This window comes from Canis lupus, chromosome 3, assembly GCF_003254725.2.
Source record: "Canis lupus dingo isolate Sandy chromosome 3, ASM325472v2, whole genome shotgun sequence".
NCBI lineage: Eukaryota > Metazoa > Chordata > Mammalia > Carnivora > Canidae > Canis > Canis lupus.
In genome coordinates, this window is record NC_064245.1 from 30,609,322 (window position 1) to 30,631,605 (window position 22,284).

At 40.0% G+C, this 22,284-nt stretch overlaps 1 protein-coding gene and 1 non-coding gene across 6 annotated transcripts in view; both read left to right on the top strand.

The window, feature by feature from the left end:
* Positions 1 to 581: 581 nt before the first annotated feature.
* POC5 (POC5 centriolar protein) overlaps positions 582 to 22,284 on the top strand; it is a 37,014-nt gene continuing 15,311 nt past the window's right edge. For 2 of the 5 annotated variants that reach the window (XM_025437247.3, XM_049108373.1), the window contains exons 1-8: positions 1,136 to 1,295; positions 3,915 to 4,010; positions 11,361 to 11,502; positions 13,765 to 13,848; positions 16,316 to 16,521; positions 17,907 to 18,083; positions 20,395 to 20,499; positions 22,101 to 22,280. In XM_025437247.3, the coding sequence (XP_025293032.1) occupies positions 3,927 to 4,010; positions 11,361 to 11,502; positions 13,765 to 13,848; positions 16,316 to 16,521; positions 17,907 to 18,083; positions 20,395 to 20,499; positions 22,101 to 22,280 (978 nt within the window). In that variant the 5' untranslated portion in view covers positions 1,136 to 1,295; positions 3,915 to 3,926. Of the gene's footprint in view, positions 602 to 1,135; positions 1,296 to 3,914; positions 4,011 to 6,442; positions 6,498 to 11,360; positions 11,503 to 13,761; positions 13,849 to 16,315; positions 16,522 to 17,906; positions 18,084 to 20,394; positions 20,500 to 22,100; positions 22,281 to 22,284 lie in introns of those variants that run through there. The other 3 variants (XM_025437246.2, XM_025437250.3, XM_025437248.3) reach the window with 3 other exon arrangements.
* Positions 11,885 to 11,989, top strand: LOC112654244 (U6 spliceosomal RNA). The gene has a single exon (XR_003132893.1). It is a non-coding gene; the product is annotated as a U6 spliceosomal RNA (small nuclear RNA).

A 22,284-nucleotide genomic window follows, 5' to 3' on the forward strand; every position in this document is an offset into this window, starting at 1 on the left:
AATCTTGGGAAAAGAATCAGTTTTAAATTCCTGATATCCATATTAGGTTTGGTCTCTTTCTCTCTGTACCCTCACAGAAGAATGGAGATGATCTACCCAATGTTTTTCTATGAAAATCTACCCCCCAGGACAGAGAAGACAGAGAAGAGCAACATGGGGCCAAGAGGCAGGAGAGAAAGGGGGAAGTCCAGCAGTAAAAATTACAGTGTATGGAGTCATTAGTTGCATTTCAATTCAAAAACATATTTCAACCAGGTATGAATTCATATGCATTAGTAGGAATTTGTTCTATTTATGATAACCACGGGAGAGGGCGGGGGAGAGGAACACAAGCATAGCTCATGCCAAAGAAACTGCTGGCTCCTCTGACTTCATTGTTTGTACACGTAGAAGTCTGGCTCTGCCAACGGGAAGGTAGACGGGGCCCAGGTTATGCCATTTCTATCTACAGAAACTAACAAAACGCAGACACCTCATCCTCCCGTAACAAAGGGAGCCTGAGAACAGCCAGAGCTCATTACTTGGTCCCCAGATGGGGCTCCCCCTTTGCAACCTGGATCCTAATGTGGGCAGCATTACCCAAGGTGGCAGTGAATAGCTGGTAGGGCCAGGATACAATTATGACCCGATTATTCTAAGGTTCATAGTCACTTCGCCAGAAGGGCCTGACCTGAGGTCATTAGTAACACGCCGTCCAGCAGTTTCTTACAGTGTGGTCCGCTGACTCTTCCACCAGAATCACTGGTAGTCCTCGTTAAAAATTCTGATTCCCTGGCGCTAAGACGGAAGGAATTAAGCAGAGGGGTGGGTGTCAGGAATCCGTACTTTTAAAAAGCACCTCCAACGATCCTGTGGCAGGGCATTACGGACAAGAGGATTCTTATGCACAAGGGCCAGCACGGGCTTTGGGGGTCATCGGAGGTCATCAGCGCAGCTGGGCGCCCTCTCACCCAGCCGGGCCCAGGGCCGAGCCGAGAGAGCCCGCGGCTCAGGTCCGCGGGTCCTCATCCGCCCACGGCCCCGCCCCCTGCTGCCGCCGGCGCCGGGGGCGGGGCTCTCCCTCCAGAACCCCGCCCCGCCGGGTGCGTCCCCGGCGGCCAGGGCCCCGCCCCCGAGGCTGCGGCCAATCAAGCGGCAGGTTGCTGAAGCTCGGGGCCAATGAACAGCGCCGTCCTTTGTTCCTGTGGCTGCAACTGTCGGGCTGCTGCCGGGAGCCGCTGCTCGGCTGCTGTGGCGGCGGCTGCCGCGGGACGAGACGCGGAGTGGAGCGTCCGGCTTCGCGGAGAGCCGCGCCGGTGGGTGGCGGAGGCCGTGCGGGGCTGGGGGTGCCGCGGCCCGCGTGTGTTTGCGCCGGGGCTCCTACGCCGCGGAGCCGGCGGTACCGGGGCGGCGGGGGGGCGGTTCCGGCCCGTGAAGACGCAGGGGAGAGGCCCCCGTGGCCGACGCTTTCTTCAGGGAGTGTGATCCGGCCAGGGCCGGTGGAGCCCCCCGCGCGTCCTCCCCGCCCCCTGCCCCTGCCGCCCCCCCGCGCCTGGTCCCCTGGATGCGGCGGACGCGCGGGGCGGGGGGCGGACGCGTCCCGAGCCGGGGCCTGACCTCCCTGCTCTGCGCTTTCCACCTCGATGTCCTGGTCTCATTTATGTTTCAGGCTGCTGTGATGGACACCTGCTTCATCTTCCGCCGAAATTACTTAGATAGACGTCAGCTACTTCCTTCCATGTTCAGGAGCCCCCAGTTTTCATCTTTCTTCATAAAAACTTGAAGGGCGAGGTGTTCCCCAAGTTTCTATGATGCTTTTCTTTCTGATAATTCTACCACTCTGACTTCCTTTTCTTTCAAATATTTTATTTATTCATGAAAGAGCGAGAAAGGCAGAGACCCAGGCAGAGGGAGAAGCAGGCTCCACGCAGGGAGCCCGACGCGGGACTCGATCCCGGGACTCTGGGATCACGCCCTGAGCCGAAGGCTGCGCTAAACCGCTGAACCATCCGAGCTTCCCCTGACTTCCTTTCCTGTCTTTGCCTTTAAATGTTCCTGTTTCTAGTTTTTTTTTTTTTTTTTTTTTTTTTCTGTGCGTGTGTTTCTAGTTTTTAATCTCATTACAGTAGTAGGCCTTTAACTTGATTAGGGCTATAGGCCCCTCTGAACACATTTGAAGCTGAGGATCCTCTTACTAGATGAATACACATGTGCATTTATACTAAAAATACTGCATAATAAGTTGGGTGAATGGACCTCAGAATAAGAACTCTTTCTCACACTCCTCTTCTTGGGTGATCTTTTCCCCCTCCCTTTTTCAGCACTTCCCATTATGCTGCTGATTCCTCTTACTGTACCTCCAGGGCAGAAGAGCTCCCTCATTGCTTAACTCCAGAAAGCAGCATTCACATCGTGGACATAGTCCTTGTTGTGCACTGTAAAGGGTGTATACACAGCTTTACTGCAGTGCCTCACACCCAGCTGGTCTGATTTTGAACCCATTGTCTGCCCTCCCAACCTGCTTATCTTCCTAGGATTCTCACCTTGGTGAGTGGCACTACTATCCGTCTGATTGCCCAAGCTAGAAACCTGGAGGCTTTACAAGAAGAGGCTGAGCATGTCATGACTTGTTTGAAACATTTCAATAACTTCTCTAGAGGGAAGCCCACATTTTTTGACTTGACACAATGATCTTCCATACTCTAGCAGCTCCTTACCTTGCCTGTTGCATCCTTAGCCAAGCCTCGCTTTGCACCCTTTGCTTCAGCCATGCAAACTCCTTATGTTCCTGGCCGGCGCACATGCCCCTCTGTGTCTTTGCTTCTGCTGCTCTAATGCCTAGCGTGTCCTTACATCTATCTCTCTTTCAGATCTCAATACCCGGTTCATCTTAATTAAAACATTCTCTGACTCCATTCCCATTTCTTCACCCTCATAATCCCACCCCATGAAAAATAGTTACTCCTTACTCCCTGCTTTGTACTGCTGTTGTTTTGGGGTCTACTAGCTTTTTTTTTTTTTTTTTCCATTTTGTCATTCATATTCTATGTGTGTCTGGCTATCTCTGCAGATTCTAAAGTTTGTGAGGACAGAACTTCATCTTAATTCCTCACCACTGTTTTATATGTAACTCCTGTTCAGGGAATTTGAATAGTCACTACTTGTCTTTTTTTTTTTTTTAAGATTTATTTATTTTAGAGAGTGAGTGCATGTGTGTGCAAACAGATAGCGGGAGGGGCAGAAAGAAGGGGGGGGGGAGAGAATCTCTAGCAGACTCCACACTGAGCGCAGAGCCCACATGGGGCTTAGTCCCAGGACATGAGATCATGACCTGGGCCAAAATCAAAAATCAGATGCCCAACTGACTGAGCCTCCCGGGCTCCCTACTACTTGCCCTTTAAATTTATTTACTTGTTATTAAAAATACTTGTTTTATTTTTTTGGTTAAGACTTTTAACAATTTTTCTATGGTGTATAAGAATCTTTCGTTCTGTATAGTCTTGCTTTTCTTAAAATAATATTCCCAAATGGTAAGTTTCCTTAAGCAGAGAATTTGCCTACATTGTTCATTCTCTCTCGGTTCAGTATCTTATAGGACAACGAACAGCATACAGGTTGCCACACATTGCTGAGGAACATTGGTCGCAGTCTATTCTCAACAGACCCCATTGTGGATGTGTCTGAGGAGCTTCCATTTCTCTTTAACGTTTCATGTATTTGTGTCATCTCCTTGACTACATTAAAAACTCACTGATGCTGAGAATTGAGTCTTTTACTATTTCCTTCCTTGCCTACTTATTTTGTCCGTGGGTGCTCAATATGTTGAAGGATTTTAACAGGATTATTGTTTACAGGTTAGGATGTATGTATATAGAAAACTAAAATGTTTAAATATCAAGGGAAGAAAATTGAAGTGAGTTTTTATTGTTTTATAGTGTTTGTGCAGAATGTCATCAGATGAAGAGAAATGCTCACTTCCCGTTATGCAGAAAGACTCTGACCAGCACAGTTCTGTCTCTTCAGATCTTCAGGTAGGAAGACATGTCTAAGTTTGTCATGATTTATTTTATTTTGGTTTTTAACGATTTTATTTATTTATTCATAAGGCAGAGACCCAGGCAGAGGGAGAAGCAGGCTCCCTGCGGGGAACCTGATGTGAGACTGGATCCTGGATCCTGGGGTCACAACCTGAGCCGAAGGCAGATGCTCAACCACTGAGTCACCCAGGCGTCCCTGTTGTGATTTATTTTAAACAAGTGACAATATGAGGGAAAACTAGGAATACATTTTTCACTTATTCACGCCACGTACATTTTATAATTACGTTTTGTTCATAGCATATGATGTAGGTCAAATTATAATAAAATCAAACTTCGAGAATTATTGCACAAACTTTGGGACATACATGCCTTACATTGTTTGAACCTTTCAGAAAACAGTCATGAGCTCTTCAAATACTCTGCAAAAGCTTCAAACAGCATAACAAGTGAAGCTGGAAATCCCAAGAAACATTTTTTTCCTTGAGATTTTCTCATTGTAGCCATCGCTGCTGAATGTTGCTTTCACTTTAATGCAAATTAATACGCTGTCAAACCGCCCAGAGTTCTGGGGCCCTAGATTCCCTAAAGTTCTACTCTAGATTCTAGTCCCTGTTGCTACAACGTTCAGCACATTCTGCTGCCCAGGACCTGGATGGTGACAGATAGATGGTGTGGTTTTTGCATGAACTGTTTTAAATTTCTTTTATTGCTATATGTTTTATTATCAGAAATATGGATTCAGATTTCTAGAGTAGATTTTAAATGAGAGAGTCTGACATGGTATGTCTTGAGTTTTAGAATTGTACCACTTAAGAGGGGGAAAAGCTGGACATTATGTTTATGCCTAAATAGAGTAAGTTGTTTTTGAAAGTGTATAATATGAGAAGAACTTTAGGAAGATATTTTATGAAACATATGTTTTCCTTTAATTGAAATTACAGATTTAGAAATTGGGAAGCTATTGGGGAAATACTGTGAATATTTACTAGGATAAAGATAGTGTGGAATTGTGACATAGATGTTTCCTCCTTGCTCTAGCTTTGGATGTACTTCTACCTTGTGCCGTCTTTGAAGGCAGCAGGGCTTTCCTGCATTTTTTATCTCAGCCTTTTTCAAACTTGCTTCAGGAGAGAACTGATTAATTTATACTTGTGATATTGCAATTTATAATAAGAAATATATTTCGATCTTCATCCCCATTTTGTGTACATGGTTTCAAAAGCCTTTGAAATTTCCTAAATAATGAGAGTGATAAATGTGTTTGTTATGCTAGCAAGGTGGCTTTTGGACCCCACCTAAGGATTGGGGCTGGTTGCTGAAGAGCTAGCCACAGGTTTAGAAGGTTGGAACTTTCCATCCCACCCACCCTGAGCTCCTGGAAGGGGAGAGGGGCTGGAGATTGAGTTCTGCCACCAGGAGCCAATGATTTAATCAGGCTTGCCTGTGTCATGAAGCCTCCGTAAACACCCAGTGGGAGGGGGTTCCGAGAGCTTCCAGCTTGGTGGCTGTATAGAGGTGCTGGGTGACTGGCTTTCAGGAGAGGGCATGGAAGCTCTTCCCCTCTACCCTATACCTTGTCCTGTGTCTCTTGCATCCTTCTATTATATAAACTGATGATCTGGTAAGGAAAATGTTTCTCTGAGTTCTGTGAACTGCTCTAGCAAATTCATCAGACCTGGGGAGAGGGATTTTTGGAACCTCCAGTCTGTGTAGCTGGTTAGTCATAAGCTCAGGGGGTAACTTGGACTTGGTCCTGGTGTCTGAGTTTTGGGCTGGGGGAGGTGAAGTCTTAGAGGACTGAGCCCTTGCTTTGTGGAACCTGATGCTGTCTCCAGTAGATAGTGTCAGAATTGAGTTGAATTGCAGGACACTCAGCTAGTGCCTAAGAATAGCTTGTTGCTGGTGAGGGAATCAAAACCCCACACATTGTCATTGTTGGGTTCAGATCCTTTTAATATTAAAATGTAAACACCTTGTAAGATCTCAAGTTGTCATTTTGCCTGGAGACCAAGCTTTATATCAAAAAAATAAATCTCCAGAGTAGAATTGGAGAGAAACATGCCAGAAATAATTTTGTGTTACTGGTTACCTGCTTAGAATGTCAGCCCACCTGAGATTCTGTTTATTAGTAACCCTCAGCTTACGACCCTATTGGTTCTTGATGACAGTTGAAAACTTGGCTATATTTCCATTCCTGGAAACATTTCAAAATATGAATACTAAAACATGTTAAAAATAAAACAACTATATGCTTTTACGTAGATAACAAATATGTAAAACTAAACATTTAATATAAGAGCCCCTTACAAGTCAGTACTCCTTCTAAGGGAGTTTTCTTCACTGTCTCAATTGTGTGAATGATTCCTAAAACTTCGTTGATGAATGCTGTGGGATGGGCAGCATCCGTGGTGCTTACTGACTGGTAACTCCCTCCAAGCACAACTCCAAACTGCCAGCCAGCTGCCCTGACCTTACATGGTATGTATGGGTTCACCTGTAGTTCAGGGTCACACCAGTCCAGCTTTTGTTGGTGGGGAGCAAAATTACAAGTTTTGGTTGTTAGTTCAGGATTCTTATTTACCTGAAGACAGGTTATTTTTAATAATTAAGAAACACAATATTATTTATTTTGATCCTTAAATTTAAAATAGCCCATTTGGCCTGTATCTACATATATGAAAGTATGATAATTATTTAAATAACTAATATTTTAGTCTTACCTAAGATAAATTAACATATGTTCATAGAATACTGTTAATATACACCTACTTACCTCTGCTCTAAGTCATAGTGCTTGTTGTGGGGACTTTGAAATACATGTCTGGCTCTTTTTTTCCCCCCCTTTTCTGATCCAGAGCAGAAGTCAGATTAGAGAGGCTACAAGTTAAAGCCACTGACTTCTAATTCCCCTCCTGTTATAGGCTAGAAGTTGTAATAAATTAAGTCTGATTGAGCAATGCTGATTTGGCTAAATGTAGTTGTAATTGTCACCAATTAAAAAGTTAATTGACATCAAAATATAAGTACAAGATAGCCAACTGTATTAGTTGGATTGGGCTGTCATAACAAAACACCGTAGACTGGGTGGCTTAAACAACTGAAATTTATTTTCTCATAGTTCTGAATGCTGGATGTACCAAAGCAAGGTCTGGCAGGGTCTGTTTCTGGTGAGCTCTCTCCTCTTGGCCTGCAGACAGCTGCCTTCTCACTGAGTCCTCAACATGGCTTTTCCTCAGTGCGTGTGCATGGGCAGACAGAGAATTTTCTGCGCTCCTTAAAAGGACACTAATCCTGACTTATCAGCACCCCACCCTTGTGACCTTAGGTAACTTTAATTACTGTAGAGGCCCCATCTCCAAATACAGCTGCTCTGGAGATTCCGGTTATCAATATATGAATTTGAGGAGGACACTGACATTCAATCTGTAACAGCCACATTTTTATGTGTTCTTAGTCGAAGTCAAAAGTTTATTTTGGCTGTTTGGGAAGTATAATAGGGTATTATTTTGGCCACTTTAACAGGAACCAAGTAAAAATTGTTAAGTAAATTATTTAAAAGCTTGAGTGAGTCGTGCCTGGGTGGTTCAGTCAGTTAAGCATCTGCCTTCTGCTCAGGTCATGATCTCAGGGTCCTGGGATCAAGCCCTGCAGGGCATCGGGCTACTTGCTCAGCAGGGAGCCTGCTTCTCCCTCTCCCTCTGCCTGCTGGCCCACCAGCTTGTGCTCCTTCTCTCTCTCTCTCTCTCTCTCTCTCTATATATATATATATATACTAAATAAATAAAATCTTAAAAAAAAAAAAAAGCGTGAGCTGATACATAGTCTCTTGTAAGTCAGAGCTGGTAGGGAGTCCTGAGGTCACCTAAAGACTCTGGCTCTTCTCTCCTGTGGCTGTGCCATGCCCTAGGGTGTTGACGAGGTTCGCATCATTGGGTGCTAGCTCACTGCCGTCTCTAACCCATGGGAAGAGCGAGTAGGAGCAAGCAGCTTCCTTTCCAAGGACGTGCCCTGAGGTTGTACACGCCATTTCCATAGACCAGGTCTCTTGGCCATACCTGTGAAAGGGAGGTTGAGAAATGTTGCTGGGGGGTCATTTGCCCAGGTCAGACCCTGAGGTCTTAGAAACTTAAAGGAATAAAGGGAAAACAGATACTGCTGGACTGTTAGCCTTTTCTGTCATAGAGAGTATTACCCTTGAAATTTTATATATGTTGTTAGGACTGACTCATACATTCGAGTATATAGAAACCAGTGGATTATCTTGTATAGGGCTTCAATTTATCAAACTCTCTGGATATTTCCTTTTATTGTAATAACTGGAAAACTGATGTGATTCAGGAATTTATTTTTTAAATTTAAGAATATTTAAATTTAAAGAATTGTAGTTATTTTTGTCAACATAAAAATGAAATGTATCTGAAATTCTAAGTTACTTTTTCTCTAATAAGAGCCTCCTGCCTCAGTAATAACCATAATGTGAAATATTTTTATTTTCTGTCAGGAAATGTAAGTTTAAAATTCAGACATGGGGATCCCTGGGTAGCTCAGAGGTTTACCGCCACCTTCAGCCCAGGGCTTGATCCTGGAGTCCAGGGATCGAGTCCTGCATCGGGCTCCCTGCATGGAGCCCGCTTCTCCCTCTGCCTGTGTCTCTGCCTCTCTCTCTCTCTTTTTCTCTCTCTGTCTCTCATGAATAAAGTCTTTAAAAAAATAAATAAAAAGCAGACATGTGTTTATTATCATAAAGGGGATATATCTAAGGAGTTGACTATAGCCATATGAAAGGTTCTTTTTTTTAATATTTATTTTAGAGAGGGTGGGGGAGGGAGGGACAAAAGGAGAGGGAGAGGGAAATCTTAAGCAAACACTGCCATGAGCAGAGTCCTACTCGGGCTTGATCTCACTATCCCAAGATCATGACCTGAGCAGAAACCAAGAATTGGATGCTTAATCAGCTGAGTCACCCAGGTGCCCCAAAATCTGATGATTAAGTTTTCTTTCTAATGATTCTCCCTTTGGAGTATCTCTTTCTCTTCTGCAATTAGCCTTGACATGTAAAAATTTGAGCTTGCTGTAACTAAATTTACTGTATATAAGTAATCTATATTAAATATGCAGATCAAGGCTGAAACTAAAACCAAGTCACTTTTTTACATTTAATTACCCTAAAGACCAGCAGCTTTCAAACAGCTACCAGCATAAACCCTGTTTTCAAACAATTTTGCTTCAAATTCCAATAGGAAAAGGTTAAAGCAGAAATATAATTGTGTAGATTTATGTTATAAATTCCAAATTTGTGACATTTACTTCTCACAAAGTTAGCAAAAACAATGAGGCTGCCTTTATAAATGCAGATTTGACATTGATGAATGATAGAAGACCAGCATAGTTTGATAAGCCTAAGTGACCTTTTTGCATCTGTATTTTATTTGGGCTACATGATATTAAGAAAATTCTGATTCTTAACATAAATGGTTGAAAATGGTAGCTTTTTTGTTTTTTTGAGTATAGTTGACACACAGAGTTACATTAGTTTCAGGTGTATACCATAGTGATTCAATTTCTCTGTGCATTATGAAAAATTGGTAGCTTTCTTTGGGACGCCTGGGTGGTTAAGTGGGAACGTCTGCCTGTGGCTCAGGGCATGATCCCAGGGTCCTGGGATCAAGTCCCACATCGGGCTCCTTGCCTGTTGTTCTTTTCCCTCTGCCTGTGTCTCTGCCTCTCTCTGTGTGTCTCTCATGAAAAAAAATAAAAATCTTTTAAAAGAAAGAAAAAAAAATTGGTAGGTTCTTAAAAATGTATCTCCTCTTCAAATAAACTGATCAAAACCATAAAAAAAATTTATAGAAAATTTTTGATTCAGTGTGGAATCACCAACAAAATTGGTTGCTTCTTCAGACTTTTCGTAATATAAAAATCATGCAAGAAACACCTGAAAGATTCAAGCTTGGAATAAGTGCTAAGACTCTGTAATATGATAAGCATGTAACATGATCTGAAGTCATTTGCTGCTGCACAGCTTCTCACTCTCATAGGGAGGGACTGGTTTCCTTTGGGAAACATGAAGACACTTACTTCAGCTAACTGTGATACAACCATGGCTGGAAACTTGGGTGTGGTGGGCAGTTAAATATTCTTACTCATAGAAAATCATAGGGAAAGAGTAAAAATTGCTAATTTCCAATACATATACCATATAATGATTTTATTAAAGATAATTCATTGATTTCGACAATTCACTCAGTTCGCTTCAGCAGGTCTTGACTATGACCCTTCAAAGAGGTAGTTTTGAGCATCGGTTATCTTCATACTGAAGATGAATCCAGATAATAAGACAATTAGGACTATTGAGAAGATAGTTCTGTATCTGAACTAAACTTCTTATGGAGAAAAACTAACACAGAATAATCCCATGGAATAATAACATTTAACATTCTTGAAAATCTTCCCCCCAATTTTTTTAATGCAAAGATATTCTGTGGGTCCATGCCATACTCTTAAAAGTAACTGCTTCTTAGGAGGAATATTGATTACATCATACCAATACCTTGTGAATAGAGACTAAATTCCAGTATACTTTTTTACTTCACAAATAACATTTTTTGATTTGGCTAAAGAAATAGCTAAGTATTTGCGCTAGGAAATTCTTTTTTTTATTTTTTATTTTTTTTAAGCCTGAGGAATTTCTGTAAGGTCTACACTTCGTAACCTCTTTTTTATCGCTCCTTTCTCATGTGCTATGAAGGTGCCAGCAGATAGAGTGAAACAGGTTTACATTCATGGTCTCTTTATCGTCAATATTTGTCCTTTTCCAGTATTTCCCTTATACTCTTTTCATACTGTGAAGAGAGACCCAGAGTTGTTGCTGAGTGGCTGTTGTTGGATGGTGGCTGTCAGTAAGCAGTGTCAAAACTACTTTTCATCCCTAGACTATCCTATTGTGGAGTCTTTGGGAGCAACATCTTCAAACTAAGTTTCAGAAAAGCAGAGAAGTGGCTAATGGTGTCTCTGCCGGCCTGCAAGCAGCTGCTAGTTGAGGGAGGGCTCTTCTGTCTTGTAGCTGTTGGTTGGCTTCAGGCAGCTACACTAGGTAATTGGTGTCACCACTGCTAAATTGACAGACACGCCGAAGGAATTTGTGTACTAAGGTACTATCACTGGAAGAAACTTGGATTGGTTTATTTGTTGGATTTTATTGTTTTTAAGGAATACACATTGCTTATGACATGGGAATGCTATTTTGAGAATTGAAGTAGAGAACATGTTTAACTGTGTCTTTGTTGTTCTTTGCCTGAACGTGTTAAAATAAATATATTCTTTGTTATTGGCTTCTCATAGGAAGAATATGAAGAACTGCTTCGTTATGCCATTGTGACTCCAAACATTGAATCAGATGCTTCACAGCCATGTCATTCTAAGGGAGAAGTGGTACCAGATGTTAGGGTTCCTACTGTAATTGATGATATTCTTCATAATCAAGGTTATGTATATTTTTTAAGATATCTCTTAATTTAAGATGTTACTGAGCTCATTAATGCTATTGACCTATGATTGTGAAAATGTTTCGCCAGTGATTCTTCTCAGTCAGTCCTGTGTATCACTATCATCTGGAGGAACTTTTTCCATTTCATGTGTTTCTCTCTCTTACGTGACAGCTGGATTTTTATGTGAATTTTGTTTGAGTGCTACTTATATGAAAAATAATAATTAAAGCAACACAGTAGTCATTGTACATTCCTCAGTGGAGTATACTGCACCTCTGCTTGTTCCAATCGTTAGATACCAGGATTACCTTGGAAACTAAATGTCCAAGGCCCCAAATTAAAGGTGGTCCATAAGTAGCCCTCAGAACTTTTTAAGTTGTGCTCGGCTTTGGCAGCACATATACTAAAATTGGAACCATACAGAGATTAGCATGGCCCCTGCGCAAGGATGACACGCAAATTCGTGAAGCGTTCCATATTTTTGGCAAATCGAACTCCAATAAAAAATATACAAAAAAAAACCTCTAAGAAGAGATCCTTAGAGTTATGCCTATTGTTGATACCTGCCCTTTGCTGGGGCATGGTTGGTAGCATTTCTGTGAGTATGGAAGACTGTTTGAAATCACCACAAAGGTGAACCCATTTTGGACTATGTCAGTGACAGTACTGAAAGCTAACACAAACCAGAATGTATATTGATAGATGAATGAAAGCTGGAGAAAGGAGGGTAAAACTCCTTCCACCTATCCATTCCTTATTCACTAAAGTGCAAGATTCCAAACAGCTCACTAAGTAAATATTACTTAAAAGGGCACAGAAAGGTCCCCTAAGATGGCCCTGGCAATGGGCGGTTGTCAACAATAGGCATAACTCTGAGGATCTCTCCTTGAAGGCACATGATGCAGCCTAATCGGAGTCAGCAGGCTCTTGGGTTTCTGAGAAATTGCAGCCCTGATATTTGGTTCCTTTCCCTCTGTAGACCTGGAGTTTTCATTGCTCGTCTGTCCTCCGCCTACTGCAGTGGATCAAGGGCAGAACATGCCACTGAAACATTCTAACACTGAATATTTTCTGCCTAAATTTTAGTTGATCCTCAAGAGATAGGACACTGGGATTTGTTCATTTTACATCGTGATCTTGACCATGATCCTGACCTCAGCCTGTAGTTCCTACTGAGCAAACCCAAAGTGCTGCGTACTCTTATAAAATATGTAAATAGTCAATCCATGTGTTCACCCTCTGTGCCTCTACCAAAAGCTTGTTTCCTTTTCCACTGGCTGCAGTCCTACTGTATTGTTGTTCCCAGAGACACAAAGTGGGAGTCCTTTCCTTGCCCCGGCTTGCCAGCCTTTCAGGGACATCAATTGGAATTTAAAACCCTTGTTCTGGACAGCCTGGATGGCTCAGCGGTTTAGCGCCGCCTTCAGCCCAGGGTGTGATCCTGAAGACCCGGGATCGAGTCCCACGTCAGGCTCCCTGCATGGAGCTTGCTTCTCCCTCTGCCTGTGTCTCTGCCTCTCTCTCTCTCTCTCTCTGTCTCTCATGAATAAATAAATAAAATCTTAAAAAAATAAAACCCTTGTTCTTCTGTAGCATGCAAGTTAGTATTCATTCATTCATACTCTGCCTTTTCCACAAAGAGTTCGAGATCTAAGCTCACAGCAGGCAGTGAATTTACATATCCCAATTCACACATAGCCATGGTTGGAATATATGCATTTATCATCCCATTTGCTGTTACTTGGTATAAGCAGGGTGTATTTTGAAGTTGGCAGAGTATTTGTAAGCCTCCAGCACAGCCATTCTAGTGAAGTTTTCCTCTGTTTTTTTTTCTGCCGTGTATTGACTAAGTCCCTGTTCTGGGGGAACCAGTGTCACTTTAGTTTGATTGCAGCTAGTGAAAAGCCCCAGGCCCCTGGAAACAACCAGTGTTGTTAGTGTAGCTCCTAAGTTCTAATGCCAGTCATCCACTTAGTCTCTTAGCGTGGACTAAATGCTGCAGTAGGCTGCATTCTCTTTCAGCTCTGTTTGGTGGGTCAATTTGAGCTTAACTAGTGATACAGTAAGACTTTTTCTAGTCTCAGACTTTTTCTTTCTTCTTGTTCTTTGTCTTGGTGTCCCTGTATCCCCAGCAGTTGTATTTTGCTTGCTCTAAAGTTGTAGACACTGTTACCTTCTTAAATTAGCTATGTGTCATTAGACCTTTGATATGAGTAGTTTGGTTTAATTAAAAAAATTTTTTTAATTCTTTTCAGCAGGAAATAGCCCTGTAGTAAGAGAAACAAGGATGGAAGTTGGGAAAGGATGTGATTTGAATATTTCAAGTCATTCAAAGACAGATGGTATGCCTTTGCCTTACTTTGTTTTTATTAATATATAACATTGTATGGTTTGGTGAATATTATTTGTGTAGTAAGAGGAATAATTTCACCATATTATTTATTGGCAGGAGTCTTTAATGTTGCTGTTGCTAATCTATTAACTAATCTTATTTAAAGTAATTTCATAAAATTCCAAAATAGTACAATTAAGACAGGTTAGTGTATTATAGTGTATGGCATCCTTTCTTAAAACTGCTAGGTTAGCAGGCAAATACTTTAAAAGAATTAATGGAATGTCAGAGAGCTTGGCCAATTTAAGTGTTTTTATGAACCAGGGCATTATTTCCCAACATTCAGGCATTTGTGTACCAACTTAATGATTTTTGTCCTATCTTTATATCACTTGTTCTATCATTTTTTGGTTTTCTTCAGATATATTTATTTTTAGCTTAAATTCATTAAAAGGAAAATTGGTGTGTGTCATTACTGATTATAGGATAAAACTAATACACCCTTTTTATAAATAGAAAACAGTCGGTAAAAAGCAACTCAGACAAAATTATTAAGTTTTGGTTGAATACTGCTAGTGGTGGTGGGTTCAGCCTGAAGTTTGCTTTTTCTTTGTTGAAAGGAGAGATTAACTTGTGTTACAGAGATTATAAAAGCAAACTAGTACCAGATTGAAACTTTTTCTTTGACATAGAATGATTGAAATAATTAAAATAGGACACTTTGCTTGCCTTGTGACTCGATGTTATATGACATATAGGCCATTTAAGCCACCACATAAAGAGTGCCTCTATCCTTTATTTCCTCACTTGTAAATAAAAGGCTTGGGCACTGTACTCCCCAAGGGATATTTCAAGTACTTCATTTAGGTCATTCTATTTTGTAAAAGGTGAATAAATGTTTAAAAATTTTTTAAAAAGCAGAGCCTCTTGCTTTTCCACAAGTGCAACTCTTGTTAGTGAAAGAGAACATTCATGTACTCAGTCACTCTACTTTATTCTTTGGGTTTATTCTTCAGAATACGTAGGTAGTGTCTCATAGTTGACTAGCCTGAACCATTTGTTGATAAATTTTTTATATAAAAATATATATTAGGGAATGATTATCCTTTTTGCAAAACATTCTTGGTTTACTTTTAAGTAAGTTCCTGTAGTAGCTTTACCTTTGTTTGACTCATCTCATTCACTAAGGAAGACAGGGGGGCCTTTTAATCTTGGTTATCAGGACTCTCCTAAGAAAAGCAAAATACGTGAGAAATGATAAACGGTCTCTAATTCCAACGTGCATTTGTGATAAAATAGTAACCTTTCCTACTTTGTGCTTTTTAAAGGTAGATGCCAGTTTTTCTGGCTCTGGCTTTCACCCCTACCTCCACCCCCCACTCTGCCACCATGTCTATGGGCAGAGGATGGGAATTATGTATATATGGATATATATAGAGATGTGTATATATTTTCACCTATATGTTGAAGGCTAACAGTGTGCCTTACAGCTGATTATCTGATACAACTAAACTACTAGTCTCTTTCTACTTATAGAGTTGAATTTTGGTGGTTTTAAAACCCATACCAGTGTTTTACGTGAAGTAATAATCACCTATATACAACCACCAGGACCTTGGTTAGTTGCCTCTTTCTGCACCTGTTTCCTCATCAGTAAAGTGGAGATAGTAATGCCTGACTCTTTTGGCAGCATATAATAGGAGAGTTCATCTTTCTTTCTTTTTTTTTTTTTTTTTAAGATTTTATTTATTTATTCACGAGAGGCACAGAGAGAGAGAGGCAGAGGGAGAAGTAGGCTCCATGCAGGGAGCCCCACGCGGGACTCGATCCCGGGTCTCCAGGATCACACCCTGGACTGAAGGTGGCGCCAGACTGCCGAGCCCCCCCCCCCCCAGCCCCCGGCTGCCCAGAGCTCATCTTTCTAACACTATTACAGGAACATAGCAAGCACTTAGTAAATGTTAATATGGTGATGCAGATGAGAATAACTTTAGCTCAGGCTGGACCTGGATATATGAAGTATCTTTGTTTGGGATAGAGGTCCTTTTTTGTGGGGAGGGAGTATAGGAGGCACCTTGTGCTGGTTAGTCCTGAATCAGTGACAATACTGAAATTACAGTATTAATTTCAGACTGTGCTCAGTTCAATTTAAAAGTACACTATAACGGGATGCCTGGATGGCTCAGTGGTTGAGCGTCTGCCTTTGGCTCAGGTTGTGATCCCAGGTCCAGGGATTGAGTCCCACATCGGGCTCCCTGCCAGGAGCCTGCTTCTCCCTCTGCCTGTGTCTCTGTTTCTCTCTCTGTGTGTCTCTCATGAATAAAATTTTAAAATCTTTAAAAAGTACACTAAAAGGTCATTTCTCTGCATTTTGCTCCACCTCTGTAGGTAACTGACATCTTACCCTCTATTAGAACTCCTTACATTTGGGTTATCTTTTCTCCAGCCTGACCACCACACCTTTCCCTCCTCTCCAGGGTCATCACCAGTGTCATCACCAAGGAAGCCCTCACACCCAGTCATGGATTTTTTCAGTTCTAACCTCTTAGGTGACTCTTCCTCACCAGGGTCTATTTCTAGTCATGCAGACGTCCATGAGATCGTTGTGAGCGATTTTCTTATTTCTGATGAAAACCTTCAGAAGATGGAAAATGTACTTGATCTTTGGAGTTCAGGACTTAAGGTATTATGCTTATTCAATTACAGTTTAATATGTAGTATAACAGTTTTGCTCTTGATCCCACTATCGTTCTTTTCTTTGAATCAAAAGATTTTGTGAAAAAAGTCTTTAGTTTCCTGAGAAGATTAGTCCGGTGTTTTAAATCTTACAATTCTCAGTCTGTAATGTCCATACAAATCATCTGGGGATCCTGTTAAGCTACAGCTTGTCCTTGTTGGTCTTGACCAGGGCCTGAGGTTATGCACTTCTAACAGGCTCTGACACTGCTAGTTCAGGACCCATACTTTGAATAGCATACTTTTCAACAGTTGCTGGAATAGTTCTGCAGGTTCCACTGAATTTCTCTCATGTTTTTAAAGACTCAGCCTATGTGTAGCAGAGACCCTTATCGAACCCTTACCATATCATGTCTCTTTTTGTCTGAAACACAGCATCCAGTTTTAGCAACATATATTCATTTTATAGCTGCTTATTAAAGCAACCATAGTGTGTAACTGAGAAGTCTATAAAAACTGATTATTTTGGTGATATTATTGGCCTCTAAATAAAACAGTATTATAGAAATGGCAGGGGTGTTTTGCTATTTAATATATAATGGAGAAGATGACAGTGTTTCTGAGACACAGTTTGAGAAAACTGATTTCACCTTCACAGTGAAATTACTCTAATGAGAGTTCTGTGGCATTTATATTTCTCTATTATTTGAAACCATAAATTCTAGAAATAATACTTTAGTATAATTTTTACCATTTCTTCCATTGGAACAGGTTTCATGCTTCCAGTCATGGTGTAAGTCCATTGGAGTAGCCAGTCATCTAATTTGTTCTACGTTCAGTTAATCATATTGTCACCCAGTTTCTTTGATAACATGATGATTTGGTATTTTTACTTAAGGTAGTTAGTAGGGTGAAAAGGGACCACACTTAACAGTTTGTTGTAAGGTGGCCTTTGTGATAAATAATGTGGGGGAGGAAAGCATCAATCCCCATGGTTTCCATTGTCCGCCTCTATCTAAATAACTTCCTGTCCTATGGCTGAGCCTAGGCCATAACCCTTGCATTTCTTCTTTCCATCTTAATATGGACATTAAAGTCCTGAATAAATAAAGTATCTGTTTACTGGTGGAGGAGACTTGAATTTTTTTTTAAAGGACAACCAGGTTTCATAGAGAGTAACTTAAAATAGGAAAAAAATTCATTTCCCTAGTATGGCAAATATGAACTGAGAAGAGCCGTGACGGTTGAACTTACAAAGGTTCTCATTAGTGGTTTTTATAAATAGCTCTTAATGTGATTGCTTGTTCTGATTATTTTTAATATTTCTTAATTTCAGTGTAATTTTAAGAAGCAATATTAAACTGCTTAATTGCTGGTATATTTATTTTTTAGACAAATATCATATCTGAACTAAGCAAATGGAGACTTAATTTTATTGACTGGCACAGAATGGAAATGAAAAAAGAGAAAGAAAAACACGCAGCACACTTAAAACAACTGTGCAACCAGATCAACAGCTTGAAGGAGCTGCAGAAAGCCTATGAAGTCTCCATTGGGAGAAAAGATGAGGTCTTCACTTTTATATTTCTTTTTAAGTGAGATGCAGTAAAAATCTTGCTAGGTAATAAATGCCAAGTAATACTTAAATGTATTCAAGTCATACATGATACAAAGGGAAGTTTGCTTCAGAAACTGGAAAAAAAAAAGTAGATGCACAGAAATAAGACATATTTGTCCTATTAAACATTCCAGGGTCATGTCATTTCATCTTTGTCATCAGCTTCAATGTGCTTGAAGTTTTAAAGGTGCATACTACAGGCACCTGGGTGGCCCAGTTGGTTAAGCATCTTCCCTCAGCTCAGGTCATGATCCTGGGGTCCTGGGATGTTCTCTCTCTTGCTCACTTTCTCTCAAATAAATAAGTAAAATATTTTTTAAAAATTAAAAAATAAAAATAAAAGTGCATGCTAAATGTCAGAACACTTAATTTTTCCTTCCGTCTTTTTTCCTGAACTGCTCTTAAGAGAACATCATGGAACCAGCATTACCCACATTTTAAACCGTGTTTTTAGGGGCCATTTTAAGTATCTCATATTTTATCTGTGATATGTCTTTATTCATTGATGAAGTCTTTTTAATTTTATTATAGACACAGAGCATTTGTTTTTTGAGAGAGAGAGAGAGAGAGCATGCACACAGGTGAAGGGGAGGAGGGGCAGAGAGAGAGGGAGAGAGAATCTCAAGCAGGCTCCATGCCCAGTGAGGAGCCCAACTCTGGGCTTGATGTCACCACTCTGAGATCATGACTTGAGCTGAAATCAAGAGTCAAGACGCTTAACAGACTGAGCCACCCAGGAGCCCCACACAGAGAATACTTTTTATTTCATTTTCTGTTAGCCTCTTAAGAATGAGAGGGTAAGGTTCAGATCTGTGCTAATTTTGTGCCTCCCAACAGCACCTTCAAGAAAGCAGAATGGGCAATATATCCACTGCTTCCGCTTCCTACCCTAACCCCACCCCGGAGGATGGTACCTTGTCTGCTGATGTAGCATTCACTGTTTTAATGAACTAAATAAAGATAATATATCTTTTAAAATATGTATTTATTGAAGTGCTGGGTGGCTCAGTCGGTTGAATGTCTGCCTTTAGCTCAGGTCATGATCCCAGGGTCCTAGGAATAAGCCCTGCATCAGGCTTCTTGCTTAGTGGGGAGTCCATTTCTCCCTCTGCCTCTGAGGCATTTCTTTTAATGTTCAGGGTATCCTATAAAATCAAACATTTTATATAGTTCTCTTTTTTGAAGCAGTAGATACTAAATGTCAGTCATTTTCTCTGTTCCCCTCAAAATTCTGTTGTAAGATTTTAAAATATTTTAAATGTATGTTTTTTAATTTCAAAGTATCACACACAAGAGTATACATGTGTCCAATTTTTGAAAATAGATAAGATGAACAGCTGTGTGCCACCATAGAGCTCGAGAAATAGAATATTACTAATGTCTTAGAATGTGTGCCCTTTTCCACTTTTGACAATAATTTAAAGAAAAGCCAGAATAGGGACGCCTGGGTGGCTCAGCAGTTGGGTGTCTGCCTTTGGGTGTGGTCCCAGGGTTCCAGGATCAAGTTCCACATTGGGCTCCCTGCAGGGAGCCTGCTTCTCTCTCTGCCTGTGTCTCTTATGAATAAATAAATTTAAAAATCTTAAAAAAAAAATAAAGTAAATATGCCCAATTTACTAAATTTTGCTTTAAGGTGGCCAATTTAAAATATATATTTCAGTTATTCAGTTCTTTTTAAGGGAAGATACAAGATATCTTAGGATTTAAACACCTTTGTAGGTTTTTTTTTTTTAAAGAACAAGAAGACCTGAGAAAGAACATTATAGGATAACTATTGTTTGCTTTAATGAATTTGTTGAATCCAGAAAATCCTTAAACAGTTATTGAACAACTTCTAATCCAAGGTACCAAAGGTATTTAGAGACCAGAAAGATGTTTAAAACCTGGTCCTACCCTCAAGTCTAGTGAACAAAGACTTTCTGTATACGTAGCAAAATATTCAAATGTGTAGTTATCTTTCTTGAATTAAATGTCAATGACCATATTAATTTTCATATATGTGAACTTTTTGAGGATTACCATGATACACATAATGAAGATTTCTCTTACTGTTCTCTTTTGTTCCCCTTCATTCATTGATACATAGTACATTCATGTGGTCAAGTTTTTTGGTCTTTTTACAGATAATAATGAGGTTAACTGGATGAATAGACTAGTGACATATAGGAATTCTCTAGGGCATTTTTTTGATATATAAGCAAGTTACTTTACCAATTACTGTTATTATAACATCGCAATAATTGGGTTAATTGCTGTTTTCAGGTGATTTCTAGCTTGTCGCATGCCATAGGCAAACAAAAGGAAAGGATAGAGTTGATGAGAACATTCTTCCACTGGCGAATTGGCCATGTTAAATCCAGACAGGATGTAAGTATAAAAACAAAATGATAACTGATAGATATTAGACTTCTGAACTCAAAACAGTTGAGGATCACATTTTAGCGCTCTTATTAAAGTCAAAGGGAGATTTGTTTTCTAATAAATCAAAATGAATTTATAATTTAATATTGCTCTTATTTCAAGGGAATTTGATTTTGGTATAGTTTTGGGGGAAAAAACCCTCATATTTTATAGACTGATTTATATGGTTTCCTTCTTAATAAAGTTAGTAAGGATCATACCTGACTTACAGATGCCCTCGTCATGGAACCCCTTCAACAAATTTAATGTCAGATGTGGAGAAAGAATTTATAATCTTTAACATATATACTTCTTATTTGTTGTTATTTCAGAAATGCCTGAATATATCCTTTTCATAAAGAGGAAGTACTATATTGATATATTATAAAATTGTGTAAATGTCTATTGTAGACTTGCCTCAGAGAACCAAAAAAGCCATATCTGTATAGCTTTTTAAAAATTATCTTTAGTTTGTTTATAATTTACACTTGAACATCTTATTTTAATTAAATCAGAGCTAAATCAGTGTAGCAGAGCAAATATGAACTAAGAAGAATAAATTACTGTATCAGAAGTGGAAAAGTGAGAATCCATGTATATCCAACAAGAATACAAAGTATGGAGACTCAAGAGTGTACAGAATGGATGTGTGTGTGTGTGTGTGTGTTTTATTTGATGCTCATGTGAGCCATGGAGTGAGCTCTGTGAGTTTACTTCTAAGAGATTAATACTTAAGGAAAAGGCTACTACTATCATGGAATAGGATTTCTCTTTGAAGGATACTTTCTAGTGCTTTCTTTCTTTTTTTTTTTTTATTAATCCCAGTAGATTAATTTATGCTAATCATATTGAAAAGAATTACTTAAATGAGCATGCCATATTTTGAAAGTTATTTACCAAGTGAAATAATGAGAATATATTATGTTTAAATATTAGTTGAAATAGTTGCGGCTGCCATCAGTTTTTTGAATAGCTTTTTAAATTTAAGAAAATTGAAATTGGAACTACTTTTTCCAAAGACTTTAACTTCATTGATAAAAGAAGGCTGGCATAGGTTTCTATTTGGATCTATTTGGTGCTATATATGATGGCAAAGTGTGTAAATTAAATTAGCCTTTCTTCTAGTGGTGGCCACCTGAAGCCACAGCCACCACCGTCTCTGCCTTGCAGCCATTCTCTGTTGTTCGCCTAGACCTGCCTTCAAGTAAAAGTTGCTATACATTCCTACCTCCAGTGGGCAAGTTACTAGTTTTCCTTCATTTGTTTTTGTTTTGTTTTTTTTACTCCTAACTTGATTGGTGGCATATAGGATGATATAAGGATGAGAGCTTGGGTTCTGAAGTGAGACAAGGCTGGCTTTTCCATTTCTACTTGTGTGACCTGGGCAGGTTATTTAACCTCTCTAAGCCTGTCCTCCTGTCTGCAGATGAGAATAATGTGATTACACAGGATTAGATGATAACATATGTACACTGCTTAGCACAGTGTTACATTATGGTTTTTAACGTCACTGCCAATATATTTACCAGACCACTGTGTTTTTGAGGTTGCGTATTACTTTCATTTAGGTCTACGAAGGTAAACTGGCTGACCAGTACTTCCAGAGAACTTTACTGAAGAAAGTCTGGAAGGGCTGGCGATCCATAGTACAGAAGCAGTGGAAAGATGTGGTGGAAAGAGCTTGTCAGGCAAGAGCGGAAGAAGTTTGTGTCCAGCTTTCCAATGATTATGAAACCAGAGTTGCTGTGGTAA